This window comes from Pelodiscus sinensis, chromosome 28, assembly GCF_052426305.1.
Source record: "Pelodiscus sinensis isolate ZL-2025 chromosome 28, ASM5242630v1, whole genome shotgun sequence".
Lineage (NCBI taxonomy): Eukaryota > Metazoa > Chordata > Testudines > Trionychidae > Pelodiscus > Pelodiscus sinensis.
In genome coordinates this window covers 12,880,745-12,898,133 of record NC_143079.1, presented here as the reverse complement: position 1 = coordinate 12,898,133, position 17,389 = coordinate 12,880,745, and the positions used below count along the sequence as shown (strand labels likewise).

Below are 17,389 nucleotides of genomic sequence, written 5' to 3'. Positions count from 1 at the left end.
CATTTGTCTTTTTGCAATCAGCTGGGACCCCCCCACTCCAAGTTTTCAAAGATCCTGGAACAGAGGCGGGGCGGTCCAAGGAGGGACGATTTGGGGGTTTCCGAGCAGAAGAGCTCACACCATCCTCTAATCTAGGTGCTGCAAGATGCCAGCCTGAGAAGCAGGATTCCTGCATCCCAGCCACGCCTTCGAGCTGGAGCGTCTCGGTTAGAAAGCCGGGGGTTCCGGCTCCCAAGGAGGAGAAGTCCCTAGGAAACTGGCTGAGGATTAATTACCCCTCGCTGTGAAAACCGGCACCTTCTTTCCTGTTGCCCTGGCTCGCACCCTGCCTGCGTGAGACGGAAACCTCCCTGCTCTCCACTCTCCCATGGCGGCACAGGCCGGCAGGCATCAAGCACCCAGGTTGGCCCCCCTCCACGGCCGGGATGCTTCACTGCCTGGCCCCGGTGCAGCTCGGAGCATCGGCCAGCGGGGCCGGGCCCACTGGAGTCTGCAGGCGCCTGGCACCAGGCTCTCGCTGCACCTGTGTCTGCCTCTCTGCTGGCCCAGGCTAAGGCCACTGGCTGAGCAGAGGTGGCGGGAGCCCTGGGCCTGCCCCCCCACCGCTCCCCCCCATTTCAGACCAACACGCCTGGCGTTCAGTGAGCCCCACCAAAAAGAAATCCTTTAATATAGAGCGATAATGAAATAGGATACACAGAACTCAACAGTCACCAGCACTCAGACACAGGACTCCGGCCGGGGACGAGGGGCTGGCTTGCCCCAGTCAGGCTGCTCTCCGCCGTGGCGGGAGGGAGGTGCTGACTGGGGGGTGGGGCGGGGCAGCGGGTCCCAAAACCACCGTGGTTTGGACCGACTGCACGTGGGTTCCTGGGGCTGGCTGGGTGCGTCCCATCCCGCTTTGGGGGGAGCGATGTTTCGAAGGTGAGGGCGGGGCTCCTGCTGGGGCGAGCGGCAGGCCGGTGGGCGCGGGCGGCCCCGCGTGGAATGGTCTATATTACAAACGGGGGAGCGTATGCACATTTATACAGAGGACTTGCCGCGGGGCTGGGCCCCCGGACTAGACACCAGAGCGACACGTTTGCCTTTAAATAGGTTGGGTTTGTTTCCTTTAGTGTTTCTAACTATGTACATCATTGTGCTTGTAGAAGCCCCATCGCCAGATGGAGTCAGTCCGTCGGGTCCGGGAACCGCCCGGCCTCTCCCACGGCGCCAGGGGCCGCTGCTGCTGCTGCAGTCCAGGGGGAAGCAATGGACGAGGCTTGCCAGCCCCTGCTTCTGCTGCAACCCTCCCTACCCCCGCTGGGCGGGGAGCGGAGGCGGCTCTCCACGCGGCACCTCCAGGATGCTGGCCCCGAGGTGGCAGCCACAGCGCCGGGGAGCCGCCGCCCACAGGCCCACGAGGAGCTGGGCCGGGCAGACATGGCTTCTGGTGGCCTGCAAGGGCAACGCGGCGCCTGCTCTGCCAGGCCTGGGCGCGAGCCACGTTCTGGGTGCCGTGACGCTGCTCTGCCGTGCGGGTGCCAGGCTCCGACCTGCGCACCAAGAGCCGGGCGGCTGGGGGAGGCCGGGTGCCGGCTGCCCCATTCCAAGGAGCTGCTCCAGCTGTGGGGAGTATGCCATGGCCAGGGCCGACCGGCGGGGCGCCTAGAGCCGGGCACCTGGCATGGCCCGAGCGTGTCACGGTGCCCGAGGGCCATCCCCCCCACAGCCGCTGCTCCGTGGGGCAGGTTCAGAGTCCGGCCAGGGGTTCCTGGCGCAGAGGAGGCGTGTGTCTGGGGAGCTGGGGGATGGATGAGTGTGGCGGTGCCTGGGGGCAGAGGCGTGGGCGGGGCGTGGAGGGCCTCTGGGTCGGGGGGCTGCCTTCCCTGGGGACGGCTTCAGTTGTTCTCGAAGAGGGAGAGCAGGTCGTCATTGCTGTTGTTGGGAAGATCTGGCGGGCCCAGGTAGGAGAGCAGCTCGTCGGGGTTCGTCAGCTCCGGGAGAAGCTGAGGGCAACACACGGGAAGAAATTACTGAGGAGCAGCCACGGGCAGCCCGTGAGACACACCCACCTGCACTGGTGTAAGGAGAGTGCGAGGCGCTGCAGGGCGGGGAGACCAGGCTCCTGGGGGCAGGGCTCCCCGGGGTTGCAGAGCATGCCAGTGACAGCTGTGGGGCGGTGCAGCCGGCTCCGGGGTCAGCCGGCAGGGCACAGCGGGATCAGCCCTGGCGGGAGGCCTGCAGAACCCAGGCCCAGGGCCCCCGCCGCGCTAACACCTGGAAGGACTCCAAGCAGCAAAAGGGAGGGCTACAGGCCAGTGCTCTTCCTCGGCCCTCCACGCCAGGGCACCAGCTGGGCCCTGACCTAGGACCCAGGAGAGACCCAAGGGGACTGGCAGGAACAATGGGGTGGGGCTGGAGATCAGGCCCTGGCCAGAGGGCAGTGGGGCCGTCAGCCTGTGGGGCGCCGGTACAGCCAGGCCATGCGGGGGAGGAGCCCTGCCCTGGGCTGCGTGGGGAAGGCGCACGGAGGGCGTGGCTTGGGGGGGGGGTCTAACACTCCAGCTCCCCCAGTGCAGAGTGTGGCCCGACCCATCAGGCTAGGGCAGACCAAGGGGGCTGGCCACGCTGCTGCCTCCTGACTGGCTCTGAAACTGACCTACCTGATCTGCTTTAATAGAGGGAAAATTTGAAGAGCATATGCCCCTGCAGCCCTCCGGCCATGGGGCAAAGGCACATGGGGGTTCCCCTCGGACAGCAGGGGGCACCGCTGCGCTGGGTTCCCCTCGGCCAACAGGGAGCGCCGCTGCCCTGGGCCCGGGGTTCCCCATGGCCAGCAGGGGGCGCCGCTGCGCTGGGCCCAGGGTTCCCCTCGGCCAGCAGGGGGCGCCGCTGCGCTGGGCCCGGGGTTCCCCTCGGCCAGCAGGGGGCGCCGCTGCGCTGGGCCCAGGGTTCCCCTCGGCCAGCAGGGGGCGCCGCTGCACTGGGCCCGGGGTTCCCCTCGGCCAGCAGGGGGCGCCGCTGCACTGGGCCCGGGGTTCCCCTCGGCCAGCAGGGGGCGCCGCTGCGCTGGGTTCCCCTCGGCCAGCAGGGGGCGCCGCTGCACTGGGCCCGGGGTTCCCCTCAGCCAGCAGGGGGCGCCGCTGGGGGTGGGTTTACTCACATCGAGGGAAGGCTCCGGCCCTTCCCCAGCTCCCGACATGCCTGGCTGCCCCACCATCCCGGACGCGGGGGTAAAGGCAAGCTCTCCTGCATGCGCCGGGCCCCCGGAGCCTGCCTGCCCCATGGGCTGCCGGGACTGCGGGGGGGGCGGGTTCCGATGATGGAGCTGCTGTCCGGACTGGCCACTGAGGTTGGGGGGATGGAGGCCTTGCTGCACAGGATTGTGGGAAGGGTCCATGCGGCCAGACGGAGGCATCTGAGAGCAAGAGAAGGCGGCGTGAGAAACCGTCCCTGAGGCCAGGCCGGGAGCAGAACCCTGCACCACAGCCAGGCCACCCGGACACCCGGCACGCCCGCCTGCCCCACAGCCGCCACTGCCCCGCCTGCCCCACGGCCCCCATGGCCGTGAGCAGCCTGGTGTTTTACAGCTGATGTGAGCGGCCAGCAGGGGCCTCCCCACGCCCGCTCCCCACGGGGGGCGCCCTCTTCCTCACCAGCTGCCAGGGACTGGCCACGGCTCCGGCTCCCCTGCGCTGGATGGCAAATAGCCACACCTGCCTCAGAGGCCCACACTCAACGGGCAGGAGCCACTGGCCAGGGCAGCCTGGGCACGCCCAGCCACTGGTGCCAGCTCCAGCCAGGAGGTGCGGTGTCCCGCCAGCTGCACGGCTCCCGGGCGGGGGGAACTGCTGCTGCGGGGCAGCCCAGCTGACCTGTCCGGCCACGGAGGGCGCTGGCGGCTTCTCGGGGGTCAGGAGGCTGCTGGGAATGTCCGACTGGTAGGAGATAGGGGGAGGCCCTGGAGTGAATTCGGTTAGCGTCGGGGTGCCGGGGTTCGCAGGAGGGAACGAGTCCGGGAAGCTGCCAGAGCCGGAGAAGCTGGAACCTGCGAGAGGACAGGCTGTCGGTGCTGTGCCGGGGGAACCCGCCCCTGCTGCTGGGCGCCGCCCCACACCCGCCAGCAGCGGTGTCCTCGGGCGCCTGCCCTGCCCGCTCCCCCACAGGACGCCGGCGGGGACGCCTTCTGCCCAGAGGCCCCATGCCCTGCCCCCCTGCCCCCCACCCAGAGGCCCCATGCCCTGCCCCTCCCGCCCCGAGGCCCCTTTCCCCCCATGCCCCGAGGCCCCATGCCCTGTCCCCCTGCCCCCCGCCCAGAGGCCCCATGCCCTGCCCCTCCCGCCCCGAGGCCCATTCCCTGCCCCTCCCGCCCCGAGGCCCCCTTCCCCCATGCCCCGAGGCCCCATGCCCTGCCCCCCTGCCCCTCGCCCAGAGGCCCAGGCCCTGCCCCTCCCGCCCCGAGGCCCCTTTCCCCCCCCGCCCAGAGGCCCCATGCCCTGCCCCTCCCGCCCCAAGGCCCCCTTCCCCCATGCCCCATGCCCTGCTCCCCCCCTCCTCGAGGCCCCATTCCCTGCCCCCCGTCCCCCACGCCCCAAGGCCCCATTCCCTGCCCCCCGCTCCCTGCCCCCCGGCCCCGCCCCCCCATTCCCTGCCCCCCCCCCGCCCCGAGGCCCCATTCCCCGCCCCCCCGCCCAGAGGCCCTCCTTCCCCCATGCCCCGAGGCCCCATGCCCTGCTCCCCCCCTCCTCGAGGCCCCATTCCCTGCCCCCCTCCCCACGCCCCGAGGCCCCATTCCCTGCCCCCCGCCCCCCACGCCCCGAGGCCCCATTTTCTGCCCCCCCGCCCCCCGAGGCCCCATTCCCTGCCCCCCGCCCCCCGCGCCCCGAGGCCCCATTCCCTGCTCCCCTCCCCACGCCCCGAGGCCCCATTCCCTGCCCCCCTCCCCACGCCCCGAGGCCCCATTCCCTGCCCCCCGCCCCCCACGCCCCGAGGCCCCATTCCCTGCCCCCCGCCCCCCGCGCCCCCATTCCCTGCCCCCCTCACTCTGGCTGCTGTAGTCGCTGGTGGGCGGGGGCTGCAGGGGAGCGAAGGGCGAGGAGCCGGGGCCCAGGGCCGCGATCATCTCCATGACGTTGGGCAGCACCATGTGGGTGGGGCTCATGGTCCGGCAGCGCTTCAGCACCGGCCCGTCCTGCTCCTCCTTGATGTGGATGTCGGGCTTGATGGGCACCGGCTTCCAGCTGCACGTGGGGTCGATGGTGATCTCCTCGTAGTCGGAGCTGGGCGGGCACAGCGGGCAGCGCTCAGCCAGGGCCCGAGAGCAGCCAGCCCGGCACCCGGGGGCTGAGCTGTGGGCAGGCTGGGGAGGGGCCCCGTTAGCCGCAGGCCAGTGGGGGGCAGGCTCAGGAGCTGCACACACAGGAGCCCTCTCTCGAGGTGCAGCCCCCCCATCTGTCTGCAGGGCCCCCCGTTGAGGGGGTCCCAACCCTCTCTACGGAGGCTGCCAAGCAGGGCTTTTGGCTGGACTCCCCCAGCTGGATCCTGCACGGACACCCCGATCGGTGTTGTTCCGGGGCCCCCAGGAAAATGAGCCTCCCCCATGTCCCCCTCCCACTAGGCAGGGCTGGGCCGGGTCTCTAGAGGGCACCGCAAGGGGCCTGTGCCCCTCCCCCAGCCCTTGTGCATTCCCCAGGAGCCCCCCCCCCACATGTCTGGGCTCTGGGGGCAAGCCCCTTAGTGGCCTGGCTTTTGGGGGCCGCCGGGCCCCCAACCGGACCCCCCAGCCCTGCCTCTCTCGGGCACACGCCTGCCCTCTGGTGGCGAGAGGGGGAGACGACCGCGGGGCGCAGGGCACTCACTTCTGAATGTAGACCAGGATCCCCAGCATGTACTGGTCCACCTCCAGTCCCTCCAGCAGGGCCGTTTTACTGCGGGAAGACAAGGGAGGGGCTGAGCCAGAGGTGCCCAGCTGTGCTCCGCCAGCCCTGGCAGCAAGCGTGCGGCACGCTGCAAAGGTGGCCGCTGCTTTCCCCGTTACGCAGCGCAGGCCGACCTCAGGCCAGCCAGGGGCAGAGCTGTGGGTACCGCCCCGCTCCTCCACCCCCGCTCTGAGCACTAGGCTCTGCTACCCTGGTGCCGTGCCAGCACCCGGCGTGTGGGGGGCTCAGCCCGGGCAGCCCATGCCCCTCCGTGCGGCGACCACTCACTTGCAGACAGGACACCGCCACGTCCCCCTCTCACAGTTCAGCTGCAGGTAGGACTCCAAGTCGAAGCACTGAGCACGGAGAGAAAGTGAGACAAGCCGTCACCACGGGGGAGGGGACAGCAAGGCAGAGAGAGACCCCAGCCCCGCCCTGCCCCGCCCCGCCCCAGCTTACAACGTCCCAAGGGAGGGGTCGCCCACCCCCAAGCCTCCCCTGTAAAGCCTCTTCTGCAGCCAGAGCGATCAGCTGTCCGGCCTGGCTCTCGCCTGACGGGGGCGGGTCTCACCTGTATGTGCCGGCAGTCGTGCCCCCGGGCCGGGAGCTGGATTCTCCGGAAGGTGATGGGACATTTGAGCGACACCTTGATGGCCGTCTGCTCCACGCCGTCCTCCCCGTTGGGGCCCGGGGTCCCCGGGATCGTCCCGCTGCTGAAGTTTCGCTTGACTAGGCGGTGAGAGGGAAAGGCCGTTGGAACGGCACCGCCGCTTCCCGGGGGCTGGGCTCGGGGGGGCTCCGGGGCTGGGGAGCCAGCCTGCCGGGCGGGCGGGGGAGGAGTGGGGGGAAGCTTGTATGGAGTTAATGGCCAGGCCTCCCTGCCCTTATGGGTCGGCTAGTGCAACTCAGAGTGGGGGGGTCAGTGCTGGTCACCCTGAGGGTAGCCCAGGGCTAGAGGCTGAACAGAGCCCTAATTCCTAACCCGCCCGCCCCTTTGCCTTGGGCCTCAGCATCTCCAGGCTCCTGAATCGCTGGCTCAGGGTCCTGTTCTCCAGTCACCAATGGGGGAAACTGAGGCGCAGAGCAGGGCAGGGCAGGGGCTCGCCCACAGTGGGAACCCAGGAGTCCCTTTAACTGCAGCCCCCCCCCCCCCGCCAGTTCCCATCCACACAGCTCCAGGGGCGCTGCCCACAGTGGGAACCCAGGAGTCCCTTTAACTGCAGCCCCCCCCCCGCCAGTTCCCATCCACACAGCTCCAGGGGCGCTGCCCACAGAGCTGGGGCCTCCAAGCTCGTGCCCCACGGCCCCAAGGGGAACACTCACTTTTGGTGATGCAGTGCTCGGCCGGCAGCAGGCGCTTCTTTATTAACCCCTGCAGCACGGAGCGCACGGAGGGCCGGTGCACCAGCTGCAGCACGAAGAGGTGAGACTGCGAGAGGAGGAGAGAGGTTAGCTGAGCTGGCAGGGGCGGTGCCAGCTAGAATTCAGGGCACTTCCCATTCGAAACCCCTGTTTGCAGCTGGGTTTAACTTTGCCAGATGCTCGCTGCTCAGGCTGATCTCTTCCCCCCCGGGAGTCTGCTTCAAGCTGCATTCTCTGGGCTTGTTTCAGCGACAAGGCCCAAGACCACGACTAGGGAACGGTTCCTCGTTTTGCCCACAGGTCCAAACCCTCTTTCCAGCATGTCAGCGAGAAGCAGAACTGCAGAACTAAGGCGTCTCCTACCCCGTCTCTGCCCAGGCTTTGGCAGGGGGACGCGTCCGCAAGGTGCACAGGCCCCTTCGCGGCGGAATTTCCTAGTTTTCGGTGCCTGGCTTTGCAACCTGAACATTCTTTTCACAAAAGGTTTTGGTTTCGGGCTGAACAACTGCAAGACGCCTTTGGAGCCTCTCCCAAGGGCTGGGGTGGCATCTCTCTCGCTGGCCACGTGTCACACAAGAGCGGGTGCTCTGCGACAAGATCTGCTCCATTCAAAGAGGAGTTAATTCAGGGCAGGCCCCGGCCAGGGTTCCACCGACCAGCTGAAGGATCCAATAACTATGAATTTCGATTCTCCACAGCCTCGCTCACAGCCCGCCCCAGGGAGCACAGAAATCCTGCTCTGGGTCCCCAGGCTGGGACGTCAGGCACGTCTGCCCCGAGGTCAATCCGCCTGCCCCACTAGGACGCTTTCACCTCTCCACCGCATGGGCTCCGTGGCCCTGGCTGGCCAGGGTTAGACTTCCTGCCGGCACGCTAGTAATCGTGCCCTTCTCTAGCACCTGCCAATGGAAGATCCCATCTGCTTGAGCTAAGTATGCACAGCTGGGGCGAGTGGACCAGTCCCGGGTCACAGGGCGACTCAGTGGCACCCCAGGATTGGGCCCCAGGAGTCCGGGCTCCCAGAGCCCCCTGCTCCACCCACTGACGTAGCTATGGAGCATCCCGAGTGCCGGAGCTCTGCGGGGTAGGCCCAGCCTGCTGTTGCTGGGAGGTGGAGTTCCTGCAGCATCAGAAATACACTGTAGGAAGCATCTCCCCCCCGGCGCTACGGCGCAGTCTCTGGCTGCCCAGATCCCGGAGGCCGTGCTCCCCGGAGCTAGGAGCAGCGCTAAGGTGTGTCCCCCACCCCATCTCTGACCCCTTTCCCCTCATGATGAAGCTACGTGGTGCATCATGGGAACGGGCCTTTGGCTGGAGAACCTGGAGGGAAACCGGACTCCCAGGAGGTGGGGGAGCTGCATGTGATGAAAAGCAAAGCCAGAGCCAGGCCAGAGCGCTCCCCGGAATCGGTCCTAGAGCAGATCTCTTGGAAGAGCAGCCCCCTGCATTGCAACATGGAGACGCAGCCCCTGTGAAATGCCTCCACGCTAAGGACTCTCCCTGTGAAATAGTGACACCTGATTTCCCGTCTGAATTCCTCCAGCTTCTGCTTCCGGCACTGGCCGGGGTTAGACCCTCTGCTAGCGCGCAGAGCCCAGACCTCCACTGGCTGCCCCTGGAGACACCGCCAGCCTGGAGCAAATCCACCCGTAACCTTCTGTTGGGCTCCTTGAGTGTCACTGCCGGAGGGTTTCTAGCCTGGCCGCGCTCTGGTGGCTCTCTGCCCCGTCACCAGCTTAGCCACACCCCTCCTGAAGTGTGGGCACCAGAACCGGGCCAGGGCCCCAGCAGGGCACGTGCCGGGGCAGGGCTCACTTACGCAGCAGCAGGCGGTGACGGTTATCTGGATGGTGTTCCTCCCGGGCTGGCACACCTGCTTCAGGTAGAGGGGCTTGTGGGAAGTCTTGTTGTCGCCCCGCTCGATGGTCAGGGGCGTGGCGTTGACGCTGACCTGGACGGAGGCCGGCCAGTTGGTGTTCATCTGCCGGTCCTCGTGGTGGTAGCACTTGAACTGGAGCTCCAGGTCCGGCCTGGGCAGGAGGAGACGAGCGGGGTGACTCAGGGCTCTCGGGACGCCCGCGGCGGGTACGGGCCCGGGGATTGAAGGGTAGCTCCAGGGCCTGGCTGGGCATCGGCCAGCTCCCTCCCTTGCCGAGAGAAGGCAGGCGGGATGAGGACCCCAGTTACAAAGGGGCCTGGGGGGCTGGGCGCAGGAGCAGACCCAGCTGTGGGGACGCTGGGGGTCTCTGCCCTCGTGGGGATGCCAAAGCTGCTCCCCAGACAGGCTGGCTGGCACCCCCCCGCCCTGCTCTGCCTGTGCCGCCCCTCGCCAGCGGGCTCGGGGGGGGGCTGCCAGCGGGGCGGGGGGGGGCTGCCAGCGGGCTCGGGGAGGGGGGGGCTGCCAGCGGGGCGGGGGGGGCTGCCAGCGGGCTCGGGGGGGGGCTACCAGCGGGCTCGGGGGGGGGGCTGCCAGCGGGCTCGGGGGGCGGGGGCTCACCTCAGCATCAGCGTCTTGTAGACGGAGTCGCGGAGCTGGAAGACGTGGTTGCTGACGGCCAAGTTATGCTGCAGGCGGAAGGGCTCCAGCACCACCCCGTCCCGCACGGGGAAGGTGAGGCGCAGCTCCTCGCACGGGTTGCCTGCAGCGGGGGGAGCAGGGGGGCTGAGGCAGGGGGCAGGCCGGCAGCGCAGGGCCATGGGCACCGGCAGGCACCGCACCCGCAGCACCACGGGCAGCAGCCGCAGGGGACGCCGGGCCACGGGCCCGGCTCGGAGCTCCCTGCCCCCTCCTCCCCTCCAGAACATGCCTGGGGGGCGGCGCCCGTCCTCCCCCTTCGGGAGGAGCCCCAGATGCCCCCCGCCAGCCCCTCCCCCAACTCGATTCCACCCCTGCCCCGTCCCCAACTGCCACTTCCAACTGCCGCGGAACCCCCAGAATTCCATCGCCCCGAATTCCAGCCTCAGCCCGGCCGGGGGCAGCGCCCGGACCCCTAAGGCTGCGGGCGGGACTCACCCGAGGGCGACGGGTGCAGGGAGTTGAGGCTGGGCTTCATGTCCGGCAGGAAGGGCGACTTGACGTCCTGCCCCGGGGACAGGTACGGCGGGATGGTGCTTCCGGGCGTCATGGGGGGCGTGGGGTTCCCGGGCAGCGGGGAGCTGGGGTAGCCGGGCATGGACCGGCCAGGCTGCAGGGAGACAGGCAGCGTCAGTGGCAGAGCAAAGCCACCGGCCTTGGGGGGACCCGACGCTCGGTGCAGCGGGAGCAGGAGGGAGGGTGGGAGCGGGGCAGGACCACCCCTCCCTCCCCGGGCAAGGGGGGGCTGGGGCACCCCTGGGGAAGTTTCTGGTCCCGCCCTGAGCAGCCCGGCGGGGGCGCGGGGATGGACTACGCCCAGTGGGCGCACAGCGAGTGCAGTCCTGGGCAGCAGCGCCAGGGCGGGGGGCGGAGCGGACCCGGCTCCCTGGCCGCGGCGACTCACCCCGTTCATGGAGGCTTGGCTGTAGCTGGTGAAGCCGGCGCTCTGCCCGTTGAACTGGTCAGCCGGCTGGGAAGAAGACGGCCCAGGGGGCTCAGCGTTAGTGGAACAGCCCCCAGCCCCTGCGGGGAGGTAGCAGGAGGGGCCGGGCATGGGCCCTGGGGAGGGTGGTCTTGGGGCTCAGGCGTGAGCCGGGACTCCAGGCTCTGGGGTTCCTTGCCCAGCTCAGCCTCCGCAGCGGGGCTCCGGGGCAGGGCTCCCCAGAGCAGGGGGCTGGAGCAACTGGGGTTAAAGTGGGGAGGGGCCCAAAGTCACCCCCCCAGCCACCTCCAGGGTGTTCCCGTTCCCGCTGGCGCCGCCCCGCCCGTCCGCAGGCCGCCCGGTACCTTGTAGTACGGTCCGGCGGAGCCAGGGGCGGAGAGGTACTGGCCCATTCCTTGCTGCAGGGGGATCCTGTGGCTGGGGTACGAGGGGGAGGGGGCAGAGGGCTGGGGTGCGCTGGGGGCGTACTGGGCCCCCTGGATGTACGGCTGCGCGGCGTAGCCCTGCGAGGGAGAGAAGGTGGCGTGAGGCCCGGAAGAGCAGAAGCCCCATGCAGGCCAGCAGGGAGGGGACGCATGGCTCCTGGCCCCAGGAACCTCCGCTCGCCCGGCTGAAAATGCTGCACTCGCAGCAGCGCCGCGAGCCCCTTGGGGGTTCCTCCGGCCTGGGCGGCTCTCAGCCGGCTGCCTCGGCGAGCTCCGGGTTACAGGGGCCCTCAGGTCTCCCCTGCCAGGCAGGCCGCTCCCCCGTGGTACTCACCTCGCTGGAGTACGCCCTCTTGACCCCCTGCCGGGGGATCTGCTGGCTCTGGGGGGGCCCCGGGTACCCGTGCTGGGGCAGCCGCTGGCCTCCATACAGGGGGGTCATGCCCGGGGCCCTGGTGGGCGTCATGCTCATGGCCGAGATTCCTGAGGGGCCCATCACGCCCCCCATGCTGGCAGGGTTCATGCCGGCCGGCCCAGCGGGGCCGCGGGGGCCCGAGGGAGGCAGGAACTGGCTGTTAAAGGACTGCCCGGCCCCCATCTGGAGAGAGAGAGAGAGAGAGGGGCTGGCCCTCAGCGCCTCAGGAGGGAACCGCCCTCGGGGCACCAGCTGGGGGAGCGGAATGAACCCCCGCTTCGCTCGCCAGCGCTCGGCGCCCCCCTCCACACAGACGGTACCCCCCCGGCCAGCACCCGCCCCCCCCGCCGGCCAGCGCCCCCCCCACCAGCACCCCCCTCCAGCCAGCGCCCGTCCCCTCACAGCCAGCGCTTGCCCCCTCCAGCCAGCGCCCGCCTCCCCCGGCCAGCACCCGCCCCCCCGCCGGCCAGCGCCCCCGCCCCCCGCCACCCCCCCGCACCCGCCCCCCCCAGCCAGCACCCATCTCCCCCCCGGCCAGCGCCCGCCCCCCCCAGCCAGCACCCATCTCCCCCGGCCAGCGCCCGCCCCCCCCAGCCAGCACCCATCTCCCCCCCGGCCAGCACCCGCCCCCCCCGCCGGCCAGCGCCCCCCCCGCCAGCACCCCTCTCACAGCCAGCACCCGTCCCCTTACGGCTAGCACCCCCCAGCCACTGCCCGCCCCCCCCACAGCCAGCACCCGCCCCCCCAGCTAGCACCCCCCAGCCAGCGCCCGCCCCCCCCGGCTAGTACCCCCCCCAGCCAGCGCCCGCCCCCCCACAGCCAGCACCCGCCCCCCGGCTAGCACCCCCACAGCCAGCACCCATCTCCCCCCCCCGCCAGAGCCCGCCCAGCTAGTGCCCATCCCCCCACAGCCAGCACCCATCTCCCTCCCCCCGGCCAGCACCCCCCCCGGCCAGCACCCGCCCCCTCCCCAGCCAGCACCCATCCCCCCACAGCCAGCACCCACGCGAGCCAGCACTCCCCAAAACTCAACCCCAGCACCAAACCCCCACCCTGCACCCCTTTAGGCAGCACCCCCGACACACAGCAAGCAATCCCCCCCCAGCCCCACTGCCAGAGCTCCCGCTCCCCCGCATCTGTTAGTGCTGGGTCCCATCAACCTTTGCGCCTGCATCACCACCGGGCCCCCCGGCCCCACCCCGGGGCTGCTGGACCCCCAGTTCCTGCGGCACGGGGGCCCGTCTCTTACCGCCCCGTACTGGCTCAGCTCCTGGCTCTGCTTCTCCTGCAAGGCGGCCACCGTGGCCGTGGCCGTGGCGGTGGCCGTGGCGGCGGCGGCGGCCACGGCGGCTGCAGCCGCGGCCTGGGTGAAGTCGGTGGGGGGGCGGCCAGCGTGCGAAGGGAGCCCCATGCCGCCAGGGCCGTTGGGGCTGCCTGTGTAACTAGAGAAAGGCGGGGGGGGTCACTCAGCCACTCCTGCAAGGGGCCGTGGGACCCCCTGGAAAACGTGGGCTGCCCCCACCTTCCCGCGGGAGCCGCAGCCCCATCCCAGAGCTGGGCTCCGGCGCCTCAGCCTGGGGGTGGCTCCGTACCTGGCCGGCAGGGGGAGCACAGCCTGGGGGTGTCGGAGCGCCGACCTGAGAGCCGAGCCCCACTTGCCCAGGCCACCCACGGCCCAGAGAGCCAGGGCGTGGCCAGCCCAGCCAGGCCAAGGGGTCTCCTTACCTGGCGGTGAAGCCCGGCCCGCCGGGGTACGTGCTGCGGCCATACATCCCCTGCTGCACGTACCCCTTGCCGGCGGCCCCCTCCGGGAACGGCTGCTGTCCCATGAACTGAGGCGAGTTCATTCCAGAGCCGCTGCCTGCCATGCCGGGCATCATGGGGCTGCCAGAGGTGTTTCCCCCAGGGCCCATGGGGTTTCCGAAAACCTGTGCGGGACAGAGCCCAAGAGAGGCAGCATGAGGGGGTGGGAGGCAGCAGGGGACCCCAGACCACCCATGTGTCCTCACCCCCCCCCCCAGAGCCAGCCAGGGCCCCAGCAGTAGGAAGGAGAGAGGGGGCAAGGTGAAGGGGTCGGGTGGGGGGGAGGACACAGAGTTGGCTGGGGGCAGCGTTTGGGGGCAGAGGCAGAACGTGGCGGGGGCTGGGCTGAGGACTGGCAGAGGGGAGCCAGCCGGGGCCCCAGCAGTGTGCTGGAAGGAGAGAGGGGGCAGGGTGAGGGGTCGGGGGGACTTTGGGGGCAGAGGCAGAACGTGGCGGGGGCTGGGCTGGGGAGAGGACTGGCAGAGGGGAGTGTGGGTCTCAGGGACGCTCTCCCCTTGGAAACGTCTCAGGGCCCCCAATGCCCCGCTCTGGGTAGCGTGCCAGCCCCGCCCCTGGCACGCCGGGGACGCCCAGCGGGGTCCCCGTGACTTGGGAGGTGGCCGCAGGTACCTGACTCTGGGACGTGTTGTTGCTGACGCCCCACACGGTGGTTACCACGGAGAGAGATCCTGCAGGCTGATTGGTGCTCTGTTGCCAAGGAACTGACTCGTATGCAAATGAACCATCACTAGAAAGAAAAACAAGGCAATTAAAAGCCCCTTTGGGAGGAGGCTGGTGGGGGCGGAGGCACAGGTGGCCAGGCAGGGGGCCTGTCCGAGGGAGGGAGGGGAGTTCCTGAAGTTAAGCACCCACATGGACGCAAGACCCAACGGCTGCAAACTGGCCATCCCCAAGTGTAGGCCTGGGCTGGGCGGAAGGAGCCGGAGTTCGGGGGGAGCCCGGGGGCGAGAGGCTGCCTGGCCTGACGGGGGAGCTCGGGGGCCGTCTGGTGAGGGGCCCCAGGGGAGGGCTCTGAGCTAGACCCAGGGGGCCCAGCTGCCAGGCGAGCGGCCGGGAAGGAACGTTCCCCCGTCAGACTGGAGGGACCTGGGGGGTCGCCTGCCCCGTGACGTGCAGAGGGTCCGAGCAGATGATCAGGGTGGTCCCGTCTGAGTCTCTGGGAGTGTTGGGAAGAGCGGGGGAGGGATCTACGGCCAAGCAGGAAGTGCTACGTGGTGGTGGTGGGGGGGGGGAGAGAGTCTGTGACCAGGAAGGAGGGGCTGCGGGAATGAGTGAGGGCCCGTGGACAGGGAGGAGGCACGGAGTGGGGGATCCGTGGCTCGGAAGGAGGCACCACAGAGGGGGATCCGTGGCCAAAGAAGAGGCATTGAGTGGGGGGGGAGATTCATGGCTGGGGGGGAGATCCTGTGAGGGTGGGGATCTGTGGTCAGGGTGTGGGGATTTGTGGCTGAGGAGGAAGCACTGAATGGAATCCATGGCTGGTGTGGAGGAGCCACGGGGGAGGGGCACTGTGAGCAAGGTGCCAAGTGGGGGGATCCATGGCTGGGGAGGAGGCATTGAGTGGGGGGAATCCGTGGCCGGGGAGGAGGCATTGAGTGGGGGGGATCCGTGGCCAGGGCGCTGAGCGGGGGTGGACCATGGCTGGGGAGGAGGCGCTGAGTGGGGGGGATCCATGGCTGGGGAGGAGGCGCTGAGTGGGGGGGGATCCATGGCCGGGGAGGAGGCATTGAGTGGGGGGGATCCGTGGTCAGGGCGCTGAGCGGGGGTGGACCATGGCTGGGGAGGAGGCGCTGAGTGGTGGGATCCGTGGCCGGGGAGGAGGCATTGAGTGGGGGGGATCCGTGGCCAGGGCACTGAGCGGGGGTGGACCATGGCTGGGGAGGAGGCGCTGAGTGGTGGGATCCATGGCCGGGGAGGAGGCGCTGAGTGGGGGGGATCCATGGCTAGGGCGCTGAGTGGGGGTGGACCATGGCTGGGGAGGAGGCGCTGAGTGGGGGGGGATCCATGGCCAGGGAGGAGGCATTGAGTGGGGGGGGATCCGTGGCCAGGGAGGAGGCACCGAGTTGGATCTGTGGCCAGGATGGAGGTGCCACAGGGGAGGGATCGTTGGCCAGGGCGCTGAGTGGGGGGGATCCGTGGCCAGGGAGGAGGCACCGAGTGGGATCCGTGGCCAGGATGGAGGTGCCAAGGGGGAGGGATCGTTGGCCAGGGCGCTGAGTGGGGGGGATCCGTGGCCAGGGAGGAGGCACCGAGTGGGATCCGTGGCCAGGATGGAGGTGCCACGGGGGAGGGATCGTTGGCCAGGGCGCTGAGCGGAGGGGATCCGTGGCTGGGGAGGAGGTGCTGGGTGGGGATCCGTAGCCAGGGCGCTGCGTGGGGGGGATCCGTGGCCAGGGAGGAGGCACCGAGTGGGATCCGTGGCCAGGATGGAGGTGCCACGGGGGAGGGATCGTTGGCCAGGGCGCTGAGTGGGGGGATCCGTGGCCGGGGAGGAGGCGCCGGGCGGGATCTGTGGCCAGGGCACTGAGTGGGGCGATCTGTGGCCCAGGAGGAGGTGCTCAGTCTAGCTGGGGGAGCAGGAACAGGGCTGGACCCAACACCAGGTCATTAGCGAGGCTGGTGTGGAGTTGACGCGACACGCATCGCCCAGGCCGCCAGTGCCCTGGGTGCGACGTGCTGGAGCTGTGCGGCGGGAGCCGTGTAGCCAGAGCAGCGTGGTCGCCCCCAGTCACGGCAGGAGGGGTGAGGGAGGAGCCCAGGCCCCCCACAGCTCCCTGGAGAGCCCGCCCCAGACGGCCAAGGTGCGCCAGAGAGGCGGAAACACTCACCCATGCGGCGTGGGCGGGAGGGATGGTTTCATTGGGTTCATGGAGTTCATTGGCTGCAGGCAGGCGAGCGGGGCGGGTGCTGAGGTGGCCGAGGTGCGACTGGGGCTGCTGGGTGACTCCAGCGGGGCTGGGGAGGGACGAGAGTGTCGGCATCCACACTCCACAGCCAGCGGCCCCGCAGCCCGAGCGCCGGCTCTGGGCAGGCCCCCCGGCATGGGGCGCTGCGGGGGAGCACCGGCCCCCGGGGCACCGTGAGGAGCTGGCTGGGGGGTGCTCCCCGCCCCGCCAGCCCCGGCCTCTCCCAGCAGGGGGCGCTGCGGGGGGCAGGAGCAAGCCCCAGCTAGGCCAGCTCTGGGAACGGTTCTCCCTGTGGAAATGGCTCCTGCTCCGCGCTGGGGCCCACCAGACCGTCAGTGTTTCCCTGCCCCCCCACCCCGGGCAGCGCACTCCTGGGGCACCCACATCCCAATCCCTCCTCCAGCCCCTGGGCCTCTCCCGGCTCGGCCTGTCCCCCCAAGAAAGGGCAGCCTAGTCCTGGGGACCCTCCGCTGCCAGCCCCCCCCGGCAGGCCTGGGGGACGCTGCTCCACTCCGAGTCACAGAGCCCACCCAGCCGCATCCTGGCAGCCAGCGCGGCCACCGCCCTGCAACCAAGGGCCACCCCGCCACAGCTGGAGCGGAGCCCGGGGGGACCAGCCCTGGGTCCAGGAGGGCGCGGACGCCAGTGCAGGGGCCAAGGGTCATTTCCAACCCAGTGACGTGTGTGCCCCTAAACCCACTCCCCCCGCCCCGCATCCCCCTCCCCGACAACCCCCCCGCAAACACCCCCCCGCCCCGCATCCCCCTCCCCGACAACCCCCCCGCAAACACCCCCCCGCCCCGCATCCCCCTCCCCGACAACCCCCCCGCAAACACCCCCCCGCCCCGCATCCCCCTCCCCGACAACCCCCCCCCGCAAACACCCCCCCGCCCCGCATCCCCCTCCCCGACAATCCCCCCGCAAACACCCCCCCGCCCCGCATCCCCCTCCCCGACAACCCCCCCCCGCAAACACCCCCCCGCCCCGCATCCCCCTCCCCGACAACCCCCCCGCAAACACCCCCCCGCCCCGCATCCCC

At 70.1% G+C, this 17,389-nt stretch overlaps 1 protein-coding gene across 3 annotated transcripts in view; it reads right to left on the bottom strand.

Annotated features, from left to right (window-relative positions):
• Nucleotides 1-637: 637 nt before the first annotated feature.
• Nucleotides 638-17,389, bottom strand: part of ZMIZ2 (zinc finger MIZ-type containing 2) — a 37,929-nt gene continuing 21,177 nt past the window's right edge. For 2 of the 3 annotated variants that reach the window (XM_075911005.2, XM_089773730.1), the window contains exons 2-19: nt 16,273-16,399; nt 14,054-14,171; nt 13,346-13,548; nt 12,870-13,062; nt 11,540-11,803; nt 11,125-11,283; nt 10,742-10,807; nt 10,276-10,447; nt 9,760-9,901; nt 9,082-9,292; nt 7,224-7,329; nt 6,472-6,629; nt 6,189-6,256; nt 5,841-5,909; nt 5,026-5,261; nt 3,858-4,030; nt 3,146-3,400; nt 638-1,988 (exon numbers count right to left, since the gene is read on the bottom strand). In XM_075911005.2, coding sequence (XP_075767120.2) covers nt 1,881-1,988; nt 3,146-3,400; nt 3,858-4,030; nt 5,026-5,261; nt 5,841-5,909; nt 6,189-6,256; nt 6,472-6,629; nt 7,224-7,329; nt 9,082-9,292; nt 9,760-9,901; nt 10,276-10,447; nt 10,742-10,807; nt 11,125-11,283; nt 11,540-11,803; nt 12,870-13,062; nt 13,346-13,548; nt 14,054-14,171; nt 16,273-16,322 — 2,751 coding nt within the window. In that variant the 5' untranslated portion in view covers nt 16,323-16,399 and the 3' untranslated portion in view covers nt 638-1,880. Of the gene's footprint in view, nt 1,989-3,145; nt 3,401-3,857; nt 4,031-5,025; nt 5,262-5,840; nt 5,910-6,188; nt 6,257-6,471; nt 6,630-7,223; nt 7,330-9,081; nt 9,293-9,759; nt 9,902-10,275; nt 10,448-10,741; nt 10,808-11,124; nt 11,284-11,539; nt 11,804-12,869; nt 13,063-13,345; nt 13,549-14,053; nt 14,172-16,272; nt 16,400-17,389 lie in introns of those variants that run through there. The other variant, XM_089773729.1, reaches the window with a different exon arrangement.